This window comes from Monomorium pharaonis, chromosome 10 (assembly GCF_013373865.1).
Source record: "Monomorium pharaonis isolate MP-MQ-018 chromosome 10, ASM1337386v2, whole genome shotgun sequence".
NCBI lineage: Eukaryota > Metazoa > Arthropoda > Insecta > Hymenoptera > Formicidae > Monomorium > Monomorium pharaonis.
Genome location: NC_050476.1, coordinates 17,496,600 through 17,515,308, shown reverse-complemented (window position 1 = coordinate 17,515,308; position 18,709 = coordinate 17,496,600). Strand labels below are relative to the sequence as shown.

Below are 18,709 nucleotides of genomic sequence, written 5' to 3'. Positions count from 1 at the left end.
ACGCATTTTTTAAAAATTACATAGCTTAAACAATAATAAGTATATTATTAATTATATTAGATATCATTTTTGTTATATCCTTATATCGTTTTATTGATGATACGCATTTTTGTTTATCTTATAAAAAAATTAAGTATTGAAAAATTTGAAACAATATTATAAAAACTATTATATTATCTTTGATAGAATACATTTTTTAATTTGTATCCATGTTTCTAAAATTTTTATTCAAGAAATACAATTTAAAATCTAAAATTTAAAAATAAAATAATACGTCGGTGTTGGCAATCTTTTTAAATATTTATTAGATATTTAATTTTTTAAAATAAATTATTAATAAAGTAATTTTTTAAGTTAATAATTTTTTACAGTTTTAATTATTAAAAAATTTAGTACTTTTAAAGATGATACGATTTAAGAAACCCATAATTATGATTTAGACAACCAGTTGTCTAAATCGCATCTTTTACTGCTAAAATTTGATTAAAGATGAAATATTATAGTAATAGATTCTTTTTCTTGCTCTCTTAAATTCTTAAACATTAAGTTGCAATAATGTTAATTTACTAAATGGAAATTATAATAAGAAACAATAGTAAATTGGAATAATAATTTAATTTTTAAAAATGACAAATAACTTAAATAATATGCATTTGGTAACTCTTTTCTAATAATTTATTCTTTTTTTTTTACCGAGTAATGTACTTCTAATGTTAATTTAGACTTATCACATAATTTTGTATTTCGATAATTACTATTTTACAGTGACGGTCTTTCAAGAGACGTCTTATTACCGGATGTATCGTTTTATTGGCTGGGGATGTCCACTGTTGATGACTTCAGTTTGGGCTGTCGTTATGGCATTCTATTATCATCCGAAATCAAAGTAAGTTACAATTGCTTTATTACTAAGAGCAAGAATGTACGTGGGTTGTTCGATTAGTTTAGTTGAAATTTGGTGTAGGATTTGAAGAATGGAATTTTCTAGATGTTATATCTATAAATAAATGGTGGTATCATTTCATAAAAATTTCTCAAACTTATCGAACGACCTATGTATATTTGTTATTATTATTTAAAGTGTTTTACATAATTAGGAATGTAATATCGAAAGAAATGTTTTATTTTTTAAAAAATGTAACTATAAATTAAAACTTTGAAATAAAAAATTTGATAATTATTCTATCTAACGAACACGGCGTTAATGACCTTGATCTTGATACATATTGTTAAGGTCATGGTACTAATCTTTAAAAGATTTTAGTCGATAATCATTGTTTGTTGAAAAGTTTTAATAGTAAATTATTAACAGTAAATGTTTGAGAGAGATATATTAGTTTGTGTCAGTGTTAAACAAAGTGTTCCCTAAATTGAACAATTACCCAAAATTTTGTTAAAACTATTTGAAGTTTGTATGTGTATCGAATTGAGGAAAATTTTAGACAACACGCACGTTCAAAATCGGATCATAAGACAGATTTTGAAGATATTATTAAAACATCTTTTAGGGTAACGTATGTAAAGATAATATTATTACTTTTTGTATAAGTTAATATTTGCTTCCAATAGAAAAAAAAAAAATTAATATTTTTTAATTGAAAAAGTTAACGTATGTGTTTGTGTATGTAATTTAGAAAATTAATTTAGTTATGTTAAAAGTACAAATAAAAAACTAGATTTAAAGTTGCTAATTTAATATTAAATTTTAAGTTCAATTAAAAAAGTTCATTTTGAAAGGAATGATTTGTTTTAAAGTATATTATTGTATTTTTTAAAATTATTTTTAAAAAATTATTCTAAATATGAAAACAGTACTTTATCAAATAAACTATTATTTATTTATAAATTTGTATAATATAAAAAAAAATTAATGTTTTTAAATGAGTATTTTTTTTTATGAATATGTATAAATTTTTAACTCAAAGGGAAAGCTAATATATTGAAATTTTTGAGTTTTAAAATAATGAATTATGTACAACAATAAATTGAATATTTTAAACCGATAAAAACATTAAACATGAAGGTAAAGGTGAGATTGCCAATATCAGTCTACATCGGTTTTATAGTGCCTTGAAAAAGCATGTGTTTTAAAATAATATATATTAACGTGTTTTAGAAATTAATTGAAAATAAAAATCAATCATTAAATTTAACTAAGTTAAATTATTAACTATTAATTTTTTAATTAGTCAATATCTATCTTTATTAATTGATAAAATATACATGCGTAAATAAAATATTGTGTATAATTTATAATATACAATTTTGTCGATTTTGGAGTAACGCAATAATAAATTTTATTAATATGTGAAATTTTTATATATAAAATGTTTCAAAATTATTATATTGGTTCTTAGTAATACCATTTTCAACAAAATAATGAACATTTTTTAATTGGAAATTTGAAAAGCCGTTTTTTTATTTTGCTAATTTTACTTGCAGTATTAAACGCACTAGTACGAGTAAGTTAAAATTTAAAATTTATATATCTCTACCGCAATTTAAATATTTCTGTAATAAATAAAATATACATATTTATAATTAAAATTAAATAATATTTAAAAGAATTATTAAATTTTTGTTATTTTTCAAATATGTCTTCTTGAAGTTAGTATAACAGAGCTTTGATTTTCTTCTTTTCTTCTTCCAAATATTTTTGTAAGTAGACTTTAAAATAATTTCAAGAAGAAATAAACTTAAAATAAAATTTAAACAATATCTAGTTGAAAAGAAATATAATATGATTCTGAAATATATAAATTTAATGAACTGTTTTGTGAAGAACTGTTTATTTTCAATTTTTAAATATAATAAAATTACACAAATCCCGAATTTACAATATATTCTTGTTATTTACGCGTAGAAAGTGAACGTTGCAAACATATGGCAACACTGTCCGCTATAAATATATAACATCTTAATGTTTTATTGATATTTAGTAGCGATCGTGGCGCAGAGAGTTTGTGTGCTTGTTTTTTACCGAAGATTTGAGTTCAAATCTGGCCACATTTAATTGTTATTCGATTCTATCTCTTGGAAAAGCCCCTCTAAACATGCCATTCGGAACCGGCGTGGAGTTAAAAAGTATATCTGTGTAAACTGTAAAAGAAATGTGCACCACAGAAACACGCTGATGTGGAGTCACCAATGGTTCTGATAAGAAGCTGAGCTGAAGAAAAAAATAACATCTCTAAGATGTTTTATATCCCGGTTTTAAATAAATTTAGATTATGTTGTCTGGGATATCATTATTTGTCAAATTTGTTTGCATACTGTAATATTTCACAAAAACTTTTTTTATCTTTGATTATTAGACAATTATTGAATCCTAGTTAAAGAGAATTGACTTTATTCTTCCCAAAACAACAGTTAATATTTTTTTGACAAAATTTATTTATTCAGAAATAAGTATTGTTAGGCCGCAATTTTTATTAATTTATATTTAAATATGTGTGTGAGTATGTATATATATATATATATATATATATATATAGTATATGTTGTATGTTTTAAAATATAAAAATAAGATATATAACGAAATATTAGATTTCCCAGATGCTGGTCAGGATACAATTTATCGTCTTATTTTTGGATCCTCGAGGGACCCAGATTCGCAGTAATATTGGTGAGAAATTTACCGTAATAAAATATTAATAACTGTTTAAAAAAAGATAGTTGATTACACACACACACACATACATACGCGCGCGCGCGCGCACACACACACACGTTCGATTATACCAAATACATATAAAAACGATCGTGAGTTTATAAACTTGTAGATAATCCTAATTATTTTAGTATCACTAATTTTTCGTATTACGTAATAAATAATAAAACTGTAGCATGTGTAACATAATGGATTATTCGTAAGAAGTACTACCAATACTATCGGAAGTATTATCCGAAAGAAGTACTACAATTTACAGTCTAGTAATCAATTTAAATAAGCAGCTCTAGTTTAATTTTTTCTTGTTATTTTCTTTCAGCTCAACTTTTTGTTTCTGCTGAACATTATAAGGGTGCTCGTGGTGAAGTTACGGCAAAGTCACACAAGCGAGTTTGAACAAGTTCTGTAAGTTCTGCAAACAAGCGATACACAAGGTTTAAATTAGGATTTTCGCAAGAAAACCAAATACCAAAGATCTCAGTTACTCATTCTCGAAGCTGGGAATTCATAATTTTTTACAAAAATGTTTCCATCTATTCAGGATCATATTTCAATTTTTCCACGCGAATAAAATTTTTTATTTTATTTTTATTTTAAAATATAAAAATTGGAGTAAAGAAACATTGGTCTCGTTAGTTATAACTTTTTGAAATTTAAAATAATTAATCTGCTCTGTTTACTTACTCGTTTCGTTTTAGTGAAACTTTTCATGTGTAACCTACGTTCACAAAGAATGTTTACATGCGACTTGTCATACAATTTATATTGTTTTGTGTTTTTGCACTTAACGCGATAACATTACGTTATCATAAACAAGTTCTTTTCAAGTTTAATTAAGTTATCGACAAATTACCTCTTAAATTAATACAAGTAATCAAAGCTATCGTCGTATTCCGCGCCGTGTAAAGTGCTTTAATCTATATTTCACCACACACACACACCTGACCACACTTTTGATTTATAATATCTAGGCACATATTATAATTCGAAAAGTGTACCACGTAATTTCTGTGTACCCAAACACTTGAAAAGGACCGAAACCAACGGTCGAAACGTTATACGTTATTTAATTAAATAAATTTAAGGCCATTCAGGTCAAACATAACAATTACATTGGTTTACATGTTTTATTTCTAGCAAATGAGTTATTTATTTTTTATGCACACTGGATATTATCTCTTTAAATAAGGTATATTTTAAAGAATATTTCACAGAAATGTATATTTTGTTTTTACAAATAATTTTTCTATAACAAATAAACATCGAAGGAAAGGTCACAAGAAATATTTGGTTCTCAATACTTCGACTCAATACATTTTTCTCTCACAATCAGTGATATGCTTCTCAATCTCAATTGCTTTCTTTTTGTTTTTTTTTCTTAAAAAATTATAGATTATCTTTAAACGCAAATTTTGTTTATAGAAATACAACTTAACATTATTTAATTTTACATTGTTACACTTGAGTAATTGTTAAAAGATTAATTAATTGCTTATTTGTTTTTATAATAAATATGTGTTAAATAGAAATTTAATTATAGATTTAAAACTAATTAATTACTAAAATAAATTAGAAAAAAGTGCCTATAAGTAATTAGCTATTACTTTTGTTAAATACTTGTTAACTTTTGTTTGTTCATTTTTTTAAACAATTTTGGTTTAAAAAATGAATAAATAGATAAAATAATTAAAAGTTATATTTTTATCTATTTACAAGTTCTTATGATAATAAAAGAATTAAATTGCAATTAATTGAAAAATCTGTATCAGTAATTAATATTAATTATTAAAGATATGTAATAAAGAAAAGCACGAAGGTTTCAAGTCTATATAATTTTTATTATCTCAATAAGAAAGATGTGAGATGACAATAAGAAAGATGTAAGAATATTTTTACTTAAATTTTGAGAAAATATCCAAAAAGTCCATTATTAGTTGTAATTAAAACAAAACTTGCGAATATGTATTCATGCTTTATTTCGGAAATAAGAAGTGATTTAAAATGATTTTTTGCTGTACGCAGAAAAGCCGTCAGGGCAACCGTGGTACTCTTACCATTACTGGGCATCACTAACGTGCTCTTCATGATCGAAGCTCCATTGGATAACGTAAGCAAGTTTGCTGTGTGGTCCTACTCCACGCATTTCCTGCGATCCTTTCAGGGTCTTTTCGTCGCGACACTTTACTGTTTCCTTAACGGCGAAGTAAGTTGATTACGTAAATAAATGTTAAAAAATTATTTAACTTTTCAATTTATTTTTATAATTGTCATATATATATATATTACAAGCATATCAGTAACTAATTAATTACACACTCATATTAACAACTTACTTGCTAAACTTATATTAAATTTTAGAAAAAATAATGCTTTGTAAATAATTAATTTAAAATATTATTTTTTTAAGTAATTTATTTGGCAAGTTTTAGTTTTTTGGAAATGGATAAAATATAATAACTGGAGATAATATTTTTATACATTTAGTAAATTTTTGATAATAAAAAAATCAGATTAAAATTGAAGAATCTATATAATTAAAAATTAAAAATAACTAATAAACAGAAAGCGTGATTTAAGACTGTCTGTAGAGTAAATTAGCGTATAATGGCGGTACGGAAAATTTGGCCATAGACAATAATTTCTCCAATAATTGCTAAATGATGCGTTCTTGTGGCCATTCTCAAAGATAATTAATATTTACAGTAATTTGCATGCACTATCCAAAATAATAGTATTGTGAATATCACGTTTTTATTTTGCATTGTTTGCAAAGTTTTTCGTGTATTCAATAAAAACTGCCACAACGTCGAATAAATTGCAACTGATTTATCACAAATATCATGTATAAATATAATGAATATTATAACATTCAACATGTAATAAAGGTATGTAAATTGTGATGATTATGAGAGTCCGACAGAATATTCGGTTTCAGTTACGGCGACTTTCGGCCAAATCAGAGTTTCAGTTGAGTTTCGATTTTGGTCAAAACTAAAAGTAAGTTTGAGCGACGTAACCGAAATTAATTAACTTATAACTCGTATTCCCAATACTCTTGCTGCATCGATGAAGCATCGCGCATCTCTTACGCAATCGTTTCCACTCTACACTGAAAAAATTGTATTCTAGGAACTAAGAGGATACTCTAAAAATAAGAGAAAAATTCTAAAATTGAAAATAGCCTACTCAATTTTATTAAAATTTTAACTTCAAATTTAGAATTTATTTTTATTTTTGGAATATCCTCTTGGTTCTTAGAATACAATTTTTTCGGTGTACTTAATTATTTTTTATCGTTTAGTGTACTATTTTTTGCAAGCATAATTTCTCGAAAATTCGTTAAATAAAACTGTATTTATTTTATTTCTTTTGTTTCTTAACACTACTGTTTTATTAGTATGTTTTAGTTTGTACAATATTAATTGCTTAAATTATATTTTATTGTACAGTAAAATAAAAAAATATTGTTCACGATTTTGTAAGTATATTACAAATTCATAAAACATCAGATACGTGAGTGAGTCCCAGATGCGCACATGTAAAACGAACTCCGCTAATCAAATTTTATAAACTCATCCTAACCCTAACTAACTCAACAATCTGATTGATGGTTTTACGGTGCGCATCTGGGACGCTCCTAAATACGTTGTAGCGCTTGGAGTACGTTTCAGGTCTGATCTATACAAGATATTATTATATTAATTTTATTTCTGCTTTAGTTGAGATTTATATCTATATTTTGTGTTTTATTCAGTTATTTCTTTCTAATTTAATAATATTTTAAGATGTTGGGAGTAAAGAGAAAGTCTAAAATCTATATAATGAGAGTGTTAAAAGCGTATAAATGAAACCTCTAAAAGATACAGATTGAAACATTGGAACATAAAGAAAGTGGAGATTAAGACAATATATATTGCACTTATCAAAACAATATGACATATAAATACTCAAAAATTATAAGAAATGACATCTATCGTTTATATTTTCATGAATAGAGCAAAAATAGATCTTTTCAAGTTATTCCACATGCAGCTTTTTTGCATATGTAAAAATCAGTCAAACATTAGACAACATTTATTAAAATGATCTATAACAAATATGTATACCTAAACATGAAGTATTTATGGATCATTACGAAGTGTTAGATTGCGTACGATCTTCAAAGTTAAGCAATGTCAACGGTCCCATACAGCACAGAAGCTTTCAGCAACATTGCTGCAACGTTATAATATTACGAGTTGCAATGTAATATTCCAGAAACGTTACAAAAACAGGGAATATCAATATTACGCCGAAATGTTCCAGTAATGTTGCAGAAATATTATCAAATTCCGAAAATATATATATTAAAAAATATACATCAAGTGTTCCAATATACGTGCAACTTCGTGTAAGAAGACATTTGTGACATTTTTAAATAGTTTTGTGAGATTTAAATATTTGGATTTGTGTGCAATATTTATACCAAAGATTATATATATATATATAATTTTTTCGAGATTTATAATAGAACAGTAAACTGAAAAATTATCATATATAATTTTATTTTTTCATTTAAAAAATTGTTCAATTTACTGTTCTATTATAAATCTCAAAAAATGCAATTAATCGACTATAAATATTAATGCTAAGAAATTCACATATATGTATTTATTAATATTATTGCTTTTGACAATAACTAAAATAATGCTACTTAATAAAAATAATGCTACTTAGATAATAGAATATTGTGTAAGTTTTTATTTTTATATAAAATGTAATAACAATTTTCTAATTTTTTACTATGCTTTTAATATATTTTGGACTTTATTAGGTAAACTTTGAGAATATATATATATTCAAGAAAAATAAGAAAAAATTCATTGCAATTGCGTAAATTCACAATTTTTTATCCAAATTTTGGATGCAAAGAAATTATAAAGTTTTACAAATTGCAACGAATTTCTTTTTATCTCTCTTATTTGTATATTCTCAAAGTTTATCTACTAAATTTAAAGTGTTATGTATACAACCAATTTTTTGCTTTTAAAACATTAACCAAATGTTTAGTAAATATTTAAAAAAGAATTTGTTTCAACGTTAAATAAATGTTTATTGAATAATAAAAGAATATTTTTTCAAATGTAAAATAAACATTTTTTTTTATGAGAGAAAAGGGACTTATCCCATTATTTAAACGTTTTGAAACATTAAAACAATATTTTTTATACATCATTTTGTTCATTGGGTTATTATATTACACAATCTGACTGGGAAAATCTAAACATTATGTGGCATCGGAAAAGTTCGCTCACAAAACATCTCAAAAAGATTATAATCACTCAGTGTGCTCTAGTACAAAAGTGTCCAAATTCGCTAATATTAAAGTTGTCCTGTTTTACTGATAATTTTATTTCTCATTAATCTTTTAATTGCATTTACAGAATTAAAAATTCTTCTTCAGAATTAAAGTATAGATGATAACAAAGTCGGGGTGAAACGATTTTGTAGGAAAAACGACAAAAAATTTTAAAATTGTTGGCTTCTGGCGTCGACTCGTAAGAAAATGTGTCTGATGTAAAAATTTTAGACCTTGTACGCACAAATCAAGCCTGGGCCCAAGTGGAGCAAACATTTAAGAACAATATTACGCTTTCAGATTGAGCGTAGACGTTCTAATAAAAAAAGTTTAATAAGTACGAAAATTTTGCTCTAAAAAGAGCAATCTAAAAATTTTTTTTAATTTTTGATATGAAATTCAATTCATAAGCTAATATTAATACATAAACTTTAATTCTGGAAAAGGATTTCCAAATTTATAAAAGAAATACATATAAAAGTTTGTTAATGTTGTGCACATAGACAATGAACTAAAGTGTAATAGTGTAATAATATAAAAATATAATATAATAATATAATAATATAAAAGTGGAAACAAAATAAATAAAATAAACATACGTCTTCTTATGATTTGTACACAAGTTTCAGTTTTTGGTTTCAATTTTGGCTGAAACAGATACAGAATTGAATATTCGATTTTAGTTTCAGCTAAAAGCCAAAAAAGTGGTTCGGACTCTAATGATTATATCTTCAATTTTCTTTTTTATCTTTTTTTATATGCCATAACCATTTTTATAAAAGTTGCCAGTAATGTTTAACTAAAGAATAGATTGTTGAAGACCGACTCAACTAGCAAATGTTTATTGAAAACAATTAATTAATTATTACAGGACATTTTGGCTCCGGCTTTGGGCCCTTTTTTGAGTGATAAAACGAAGAGTATAATATTATGTCTGCGAGGCATGATAAACACTGTGTTTATTGAAAACAATTAATTAATGATTACACGATGTTTTGACTCTGGCTATGAGCCCTTTTTATACTCTTTGTTTTATCACTTGAAAAAGGGCTCAAAGCCGGAGTCGAAACATCGTGTAATCATTAATTAATTGTTTTCAATAAATGCAGTGTTTATCATGCCTCGCAGATATAATATTACTTTTCATTTTATAATATTATGTCAGCGACGCAAGATAAACACTGTATTTAGTCGGTCTTGAACAATCTACTTTTTGGATAATCGTTTTTCCTTCACAGTTTAGGTAAAATAATCCATTTTTTAAACGTTTAAGTTAATGTACCTGTTAACAAATTCTTTTTGTTTATTTAATCTTTAACTAGTGATGTGTTTTTTGTGGATGAAGATTATTGGTGACATAAGGTCTGACAAGCCACTGTTTTCCGTGGACACTTTTACAAAAATAGAAAATTGTAGCTTTACTTATGTGTTTATTTTCTTTTGGGTCTCACGCGGCTTGTGAGACTGCACATCACCAGTTAAAGATTAAAACGTTAAAATTATTGTAAAACACTGTATTTTGTTTATTTATAGGTAAAAATTTTATTTTAAATATTACTTTTACGTACGTTATTAAAAAAATCAAATTTTAGATAAAATTGAAAATATATGATAATATGTGCTAATAAAACAAAATATGGCAAATATTTTAATAATATTCTTCCGAGTGACCTCGACAAGATTTCAACCATTGCTCGTGGTTTATGAATATTTATCCAAAATATGTAAATTATAAGTTTTTTAATTTATACAATATGTGTAGTTAATGGCCTCACACATAATGCTGTATCCATTTTTTTCTTAAAAACCAGGGAAGATGATGCTTATATTTTTATATTTTAATAATATAAAATTTTGATTGAGTATTTTCTCTTTAATGCTGATAGTATTGTACGCTTTAAGTTATTAAGAAATAGTAAAAATAAAATGTTTTTTACATTTAAAAAAAGAACTATGGCCTTTACACCCAAATTTATCCTGTAATTTTTATTATGATCGTGCAATAAGAAAAATGTATTATATAAAAGTATTTTTTTATTATATTATTTATGAGAAATAATTAATTTATGTTATTATAAAGAAAGTTATTATAAGGAGATATATAAAACGTGTAATTTTATCTTTGTTTAGGTAAGACTTGCTTTAGATAAAACTATTGCCGTTTATCTTTCTTTGAGAGGAGGCGATCTGCAGACTAGAAGACAGTCGACTCTTAGTGGTTGTCATCCTCAGCGAATAGCTTCGGGTAAGTGAAAATCAATCTACTAACTTCGATACCATTATTTTCTTAAAGAAAAGGGGAAAATACATTACATCATTGCATTGGCAAAAATATTCGAATGACATATAATTAATTTTCCAACAAGAATACTGACTAACTTATTAGAAGCGACGTTATATTGCATTTCGAAGATATATTTCCATCGAGCAAATTATGTGGAATAATTTTAGTCGGGTTAATCATAAAATATTGACACAAATAATTAATTGATACTTATAAAATATTTATAATTGATATTTATAAATCTATTTATTTAAAAAGATATGTGTATAGTAACTTTTAAACAGCAAACAATCGCTGTTTTATTCGATGCATATTATCTTGTGAATGCAACATAATAATATATATTAAATATTTATTTTTTCTATTGAAATCTTTCATTCATAGAACAATTTTCAGTATATTAAATTAACACTTGTATTATTGGTATCGTAATTTACATGATACACATGTATAAAAGCACGATTATACTAAGGTTTACTAATAATTATTTGACATAATTCCCATTAATACGTTAAATGATTAACTGCAGCTTAGAATTAGCATCGTGGGAATCGAAAATCCATAATTTCAGATTACAGAATAAGCCGATAACATGTTTTTATTAAAAAATATTTTTTTAGTCGATTAATCACTAGAAGCTATTAATTTACTAATAGGATGATTCAATGCAACTGAGACGGACATGCATCCACCTCCTTTTGAACATGATGTGAGATAACATGATGTAACATTTTTTAAAATAATAATTAGCTTTCAGTACTTAATTGATTGAATTGCCATACTTAATCTAAAAGATTACAACTTAGGTAGTGATATTTTTAACTTTTTTTTCCTAAAAAGTGATGATATTATAATTGTGCTCTACGATAGGTGAAAAAAGTTTTAAGACAAAAGTTTTATTTTGCTAGAAATTAAAATATTGTTTAATCTAATATCTATAATTGTGGATACTATTTAAAGTTTTAGCGTCATGTTGCATTAAATATTTTTTTATTGAAAAACGTAATTTGCTGATTTATTATTTAAAGCGTTTTATCGTGTAAACGTTATTATGATGAAATTCTTACAATTCCTGTCAGGAATATTTCCATCCGAAAATGTCTTCGTAATATCACATTTATCGGATCAGTGGGCCAGATAACCGTTTTTGAGGATTGTTACGCTATTACAGTGTTATAGTAAATTAAATTCCTTCTTTTTTTTAAACTTTAATACAGAGAATTTATATAACGCAATTAAATTACATATTAATCTTTAAAATACTAAATTATCACATTTTCAAGTAAAATACAAAAGGTTAAATAAACAAATGTCTATAAAAAATATATTTATCATACAAATGTATCTTATATATAATACTTACGTGGAAATTTTATAGCTGAAAATCTAATTTTGTTATATCATCAAAATGATTACGTAGGAAGCTCAAGTTGTTGAAACTGATTGAAAGTTTACTTTTACAGTTAATTTTGCAATATTGTTTGTACTTGAATTTTCTACATAATTTTGAAGAAGAATAAAATTATTTTCGATTTTTAACTAATTCTCTTTAAATACTTCAACAAAACCATTCTTTCCGCATATAAATCATTTTTCTAAATTTCCTTTTTAATTTGTAAGAAATTTGTCTTATATAAAATTTATATGGAAAAAACAATTTTACAATATTCCAAATTTAGCTGAATACAGATTTAAAAATAATTTTAGGTTGGATCTTTTAAAATAATTATGTGAATAATTATTAAAATAATTATAATAACTTTGTTAAAAAAAATTTGATATTCCAATCAGCTCAAACATTCAATATAATTTTTTCAATAGTCCAACATAATTATTTTTAGATCTTTATTTTAGCAAAATTGTTTTACCCGTATAGTCTTGCTGTAAAATGTAAATAAGAACTCTATTTCCAATGTATTTGCTGTTTGTGTGTTACACAGTGATCGAGATAGAGGAAAATGAAACGAGACCTGTCGGATTGATGAGGCTGTGCTGTCGAGGTGGAAGCATTCCGCCACCGGATCGGCCTATCAAGTGAGTAATAATCGAGAAAGACTGGCATTAATCCATCGATTTGTCGGTTCTCCGTTCTTATAAGTACCATTTCACATTATATTACAGAGCACAAGAAAAGAGAGATGAAAAGAAGCATACACTTTCTCGAGGTATTTAACAGCATTTCAATGTTTTAATTATGTTGTAAATATATAATATACACTGAGAGAAAAAATGCTGGTTTTAAATATTTCTTTAAATAGTACTAATAATATATTTTATAGAAAATCAATCATATTTATTTAAACAAGTAAGACTTTCTATAATTTAAAAAATATTACTTGTTTGAAATAAATATTATTGATTTCCTATAAAATATGTTATTAGTGTTATTCAAAGAAATATTTATGTAGTTACTTTTATACTTAATTACTGCACGGAGAGAATTTTCTTTTAAAATTTACTCTCAAAATCTGTTAATTGTGGGATAATGTGTGACCTCGAGGAATTTTATTATACTTTTTAGTAAAATTTACTATAATTTTAGTAAATTTTACTAAAAGTATAATAAATTTTACTATACTTTTAGTAAATTTTACTAAAAAGTATAATAAAATTCCTCGAGGTCACACATTCAATTATCAAATTTTGAGACTAAATTTTAAGAGAAAATTCTTTCCGTGTGTAATTTCCAAGACATCGTGATTTATTTTAAATAAAACTGTATATTTAATATAAAAGTGCCTAGAATAGACAATAAATTTAAAGTTTATTAAGGGGATCCTAAAGTCGTCTGTTTTACATTTTTTCATTAAACAAATCTTTTAATTGGCTTTATAGAATTACAAAACTCTTTTACAGAATTAAAGTACGCACCAAAATCTAGGGGAATACGGTCAATTTAATAAAAAAAAAAAAATGTATTTTAAGTACGTAGAGCTGTCACTTGATGTTTGCTTATATAAAATCTACGATATAGTATATGTACAAAATAAAACCGTATTCCTCTAGGGATAACATATGTAAACAATATCGTGCAATTCAAACTAAGATTAAAAGTTTAGAAAACAAGATTAATTTCATGAACTTTTTATAACTGCAAATTCAAATATAGGTTAAAAAAAAGAGCAGTCTGAAAAACATTTTGTATATTTTAGGTATAAACTCCAGTTTATATGATGATATTAATACTTTAATTCTGGAAAAGGATTTCCGAATGTGTAAAAAAAATACATATGAAATTTTATTAATGGTACTCGGGAAAAAAAAGTTTATACAAAATTAGCCATATATGGATTTTATCAATATCTGATCATATTTTGTCAAATATGGTCATATATGGTTATCACATATAAATATATATATATAATTAAATCTAAAATTACAACACTTCTCATATACTGTGTGTCCTAAAACATATTGGTCAACGCTCGTAAAAAGGTAGAAGGGATCGAGATGAACATAAAAGTTAGGTCCACCAATAATCGAAATATTAACGTATGGAATCGGCAAATAATTTAATTAATTTCTATCATAATTGTAAACAGTAAATTAATAAAAGCTTATCACACATTCACGATAGATTTTTTCTTCCGTGTTATAGCTCGAACGGATCGAGGTCTTTTCTCAGCGCGCTCTCATTCGCATAATTTGAAAAATTAATACCTCGATTATTGGTGGATCTAACTCAAGACTTAACTCAAGACCTAACCCAAGACAATATTGGACTTTTATTTATGTTCATCTCGAGCCCTTCTACCTTTTTACAAGCGTTGACCAGTATGTTTTGGGATACTCTGTATATTTAGATACGATGAAATACAAAGATAAATAGGATTTCAGGAAATTTGTGCACGTGTAATATTTAAGGTTATATGGACTAATATTTTCTGTGTAATGCGTATTGCGTAACCAATCAGAGACGTAATTCGGTAACAGCATTAGGGCAGGTCACAGAGTTTGAAATATAAAGGAATGGAAAAAATAAATGGTAAGGATCAACTAATTCATTCCGTTGTTTCATTGTTTTGATTGGTTAACACCTACTATTTGCTTTTTCCGAATGCTGTTATTTTGAATGCCATGTGACTACAATCATTAAAAATTTATTAGAGTACGCCCTAACAGGAGCACAACAAAATTATGTCTTTAATTATTAGTTATACAGTACGCATTACTCAGAAAATATTAGTCTATGTGGCCTTTACTTTTAAATTATGATTGTAATGTATTTTGTAAAATATTCCATAATTTGTAATTATCAATTTTTAATAAAAAAATTAATCAGATATGTATATCGAAATTGAACTACAAATTATGGAAAACTATACACAAAAACATAATATAAAAGCAAATACTACACATGCAAAGTTCTGCACATTTTTAAAAACAATGTTTGAATTTTGTAAAATATGTATTTTAATATCTTAATTATATTTCAAATAATTACTGTTTATTCTATAATACTATACAATACTGTAGTGTGTGTCTTATCCATAAAATTATGTATTAAAACATTTTCTTACATTTTTTAAAACAGTTAATCAAAATAAAGAAGAGAAGAAAAAAGTATTATAATATAATGTTTTTATATTACAATTATCTGATCATTTCTGACTATATAAAATGAAGTAAGGTATCTAATACAATTTTTTAAGATCAGAAATTGACGTTATATCTAAAAGTGTTACGTATGCTTTAATAAAATTGTATATAGTAACATTAATAATCGTATATAATTGTATATAACTATACATAATCATACATAATACCATATAAAACCATGTATAACTATATATAACTTTATCTTTTTCTACATAAATAGACATGGACTATTTTTTCCCGAGTATGCACGAATGACTCTACATTATCAACGTTAGTTTGATGGACACTTTAGGATCCCCTTAATTAAGTTTACTAATTAAATAAATTTAATTTATCGATTGTCACACGCACTGAAGAAAAAAGTAATTGAACCAACGAAATGTCTTCTTGTGGAATTTCAACAAAAGACATACTTAACATCAACATCGTAATTCAATTAAAACCGTTGTACTTGCAACAATTGGCATATTATCATATCTTTTACCGTGACTTATGTCATCTATTAGAGAACAAAAATTATGTAATAATATTAAAGTGTTGAAATTGGCAACTTTGCGCATGAGAAAGTGACACGAAAGGGATCATTTTTGACGTACTGGTAATAAAAAGATTTTTTTTAATTGCACGTTATGATTTATTTAATTCTAATCCAGACAAAGAAGTGTGCATTTTTTATATTTTGTCGAGCGGGGATCGTATAATTTAATACTTTTTTTATTTAGTTTTATACGCTGAACTAAAAAAATACAGACAAAATAAATCATTTGTATTTTGGTTAAATTTCGGAAGACGGGAAATAGAACGGATTAAACTGGAAGAGTTCTGTTTTTTTTGCAGTTTTCACAAATAATTAATTTATAAAAATAGCCGAATTCGTCCTTTATGTGTAAACGTTCGTTACGTTGTTTAGCGGCAACGAATGTTTATCAAAGTGAGCATTCTTGTATCTTGTTGTGTGTTTGCATTTGGTGGTGGATAAATATTACGCCTAAACAGTTCGTTGCTTAGCGGTAGCGAAGGCGTATCAAAGTGAACGCTCTTGTATCTTGTGTGCTTGCATTTGGCAGTATGTCGCGAATTCGGTTATCTTTATAAATTAATAACTCAATAATTATTGGGAATATTGGAAAGAGGATATTTTTAATTATTTCGAGCCCTTCTACTTCCTCATGGGCGCTGACGCAAATAATTTTGGATATTTTGTATAAATATTAAATATCTACTATTTGCTTTTTTATATTTATTACACAAAATAGTTATTTTAATTTTTTATAAATAAATCCTTTAAATAAAATATATTCATACTGTTTTTTATTTTAACTATCTATTTTTCCCAGCATTGTAATGAACGAATATTTAACTGCTGATATGAAACAAATTTGTGTTTTATCTATTGTATTTTATTTATTTATATATGTGTCTCACTTTACAGACCGAGAAAATTCCGGCGCAGGAGATGATGGAAAGAAATGACAATGTATCAAAATTCTCGAGATTGCGTCCAGTCTATAGATATTTTTGATGTAATAGCTTGTGCTTCATTGCTTCTTATCTCTATTTTATTCTTTTAATGTATCTTAATGATTTCCACAATGTAATATAGAATATATCTGAAAAGCATAATCCAAGTAGGTTACTCTATTCCTTATTTTATAATTAGAGTTTATTATTGAATTAAAATTAAATGTGTTTTTAATTTTAATTCAAAGTTTATTATATTTTAAAATTGTTTTCTGGAGAAATTTAAGAATTTTCTATTTATCAAATTTGTGGAGTCAAAAAGGAAAGTTTATAAAAATTTATCTATGATTTAATTTTTTCACAACTAATTAAAAATATGTAATTCTTAATTTGGAAAATGTTTTTGTTTAAAATAAGAACATGTCTTGCAAATTTGTGCAATTTTCTTAATTTATTTTTTCAGTTAACCATAGAATAGACACCATTGGTCTGTGAGACCCGAGAGATTTTTTAAAACTCTATTATTTTTGTTATTAAATTTTTATTAAACAATGTTATTAAACATTGTCATTTAATATTTTATTAAACATTGTTATTAAACGATGAAGTTATCGGGTTTTACAGACTCATAGGTGTTTATGTAAGGTACAAAAAATATAGGTGTCTACTTACGATTAAAACTAATGTTCCCATTTAATTGTCTAAAGAAATTTTAATATTTTCAATGAAAACTACAACACATCTCAAGGCGGCGATATAATCCTAGCAAAACGCGAAATTTCTCTGTCCGGCAGACAATTTCGCAGTAAAATAATTCTTTGGATTGTTGAGCTGTCGATACATGTAGATATTTCAAACTTCCATCGAAGAAAACGGATTTTTCTTTGATACAAATTGGAACAACGTGCACCACAGTAAAATAAAATTTTCTTACAAAAATTGAACTTTACATCAAGGACCTTCAATAATTCATAATACTTTTTTTGTAATTGTGTATTTAAATGAGTGATATCTTAAATTTTCTTAATAAAATATTATATGTATAGTATTTCAAAAAATTGTTTCCTTATCATATATTGTAATTAAAATAAAACAGAAAATTTTAAAATAGCTAAATAGAACAGTATTTATAATACTATATTTTATTGGTTTAATTAAATAACAATATATTAATTTAATTATACATATTATTTTTAAAATATTTTAAATTAAATATGTGTGTGTGTGTGGTGTGTATACACATATACAATATATATATAAAAGCAAATTTAGATTAATATGTAAAAACACAAATAAGAAAAATGAATCTTATTCGGTAGCTGGATCTTTGTGTTGATATTTACTTGTGTGATTTTAT

At 25.3% G+C, this 18,709-nt stretch overlaps 1 protein-coding gene across 5 annotated transcripts in view; it reads left to right on the top strand.

Moving 5' to 3' along the window:
- LOC105839725 (PDF receptor) overlaps positions 1–17,514 on the top strand; it is a 64,967-nt gene extending 47,453 nt beyond the window's left edge. For 4 of the 5 annotated variants that reach the window (XM_036292929.1, XM_036292928.1, XM_036292931.1 and 1 more), the window contains 8 exons: positions 766–886; positions 3,547–3,625; positions 3,990–4,075; positions 5,693–5,873; positions 11,139–11,253; positions 13,233–13,326; positions 13,414–13,457; positions 17,324–17,514. In XM_036292929.1, coding sequence (XP_036148822.1) covers positions 766–886; positions 3,547–3,625; positions 3,990–4,075; positions 5,693–5,873; positions 11,139–11,253; positions 13,233–13,326; positions 13,414–13,457; positions 17,324–17,364 — 761 coding nt within the window. In that variant the 3' untranslated portion in view covers positions 17,365–17,514. The remainder of the gene's footprint in view (positions 1–765; positions 887–3,546; positions 3,626–3,989; positions 4,076–5,692; positions 5,874–11,138; positions 11,254–13,232; positions 13,327–13,413; positions 13,458–17,323) is intronic. The other variant, XM_036292930.1, reaches the window with a different exon arrangement.
- Positions 17,515–18,709: the final 1,195 nt, after the last annotated feature.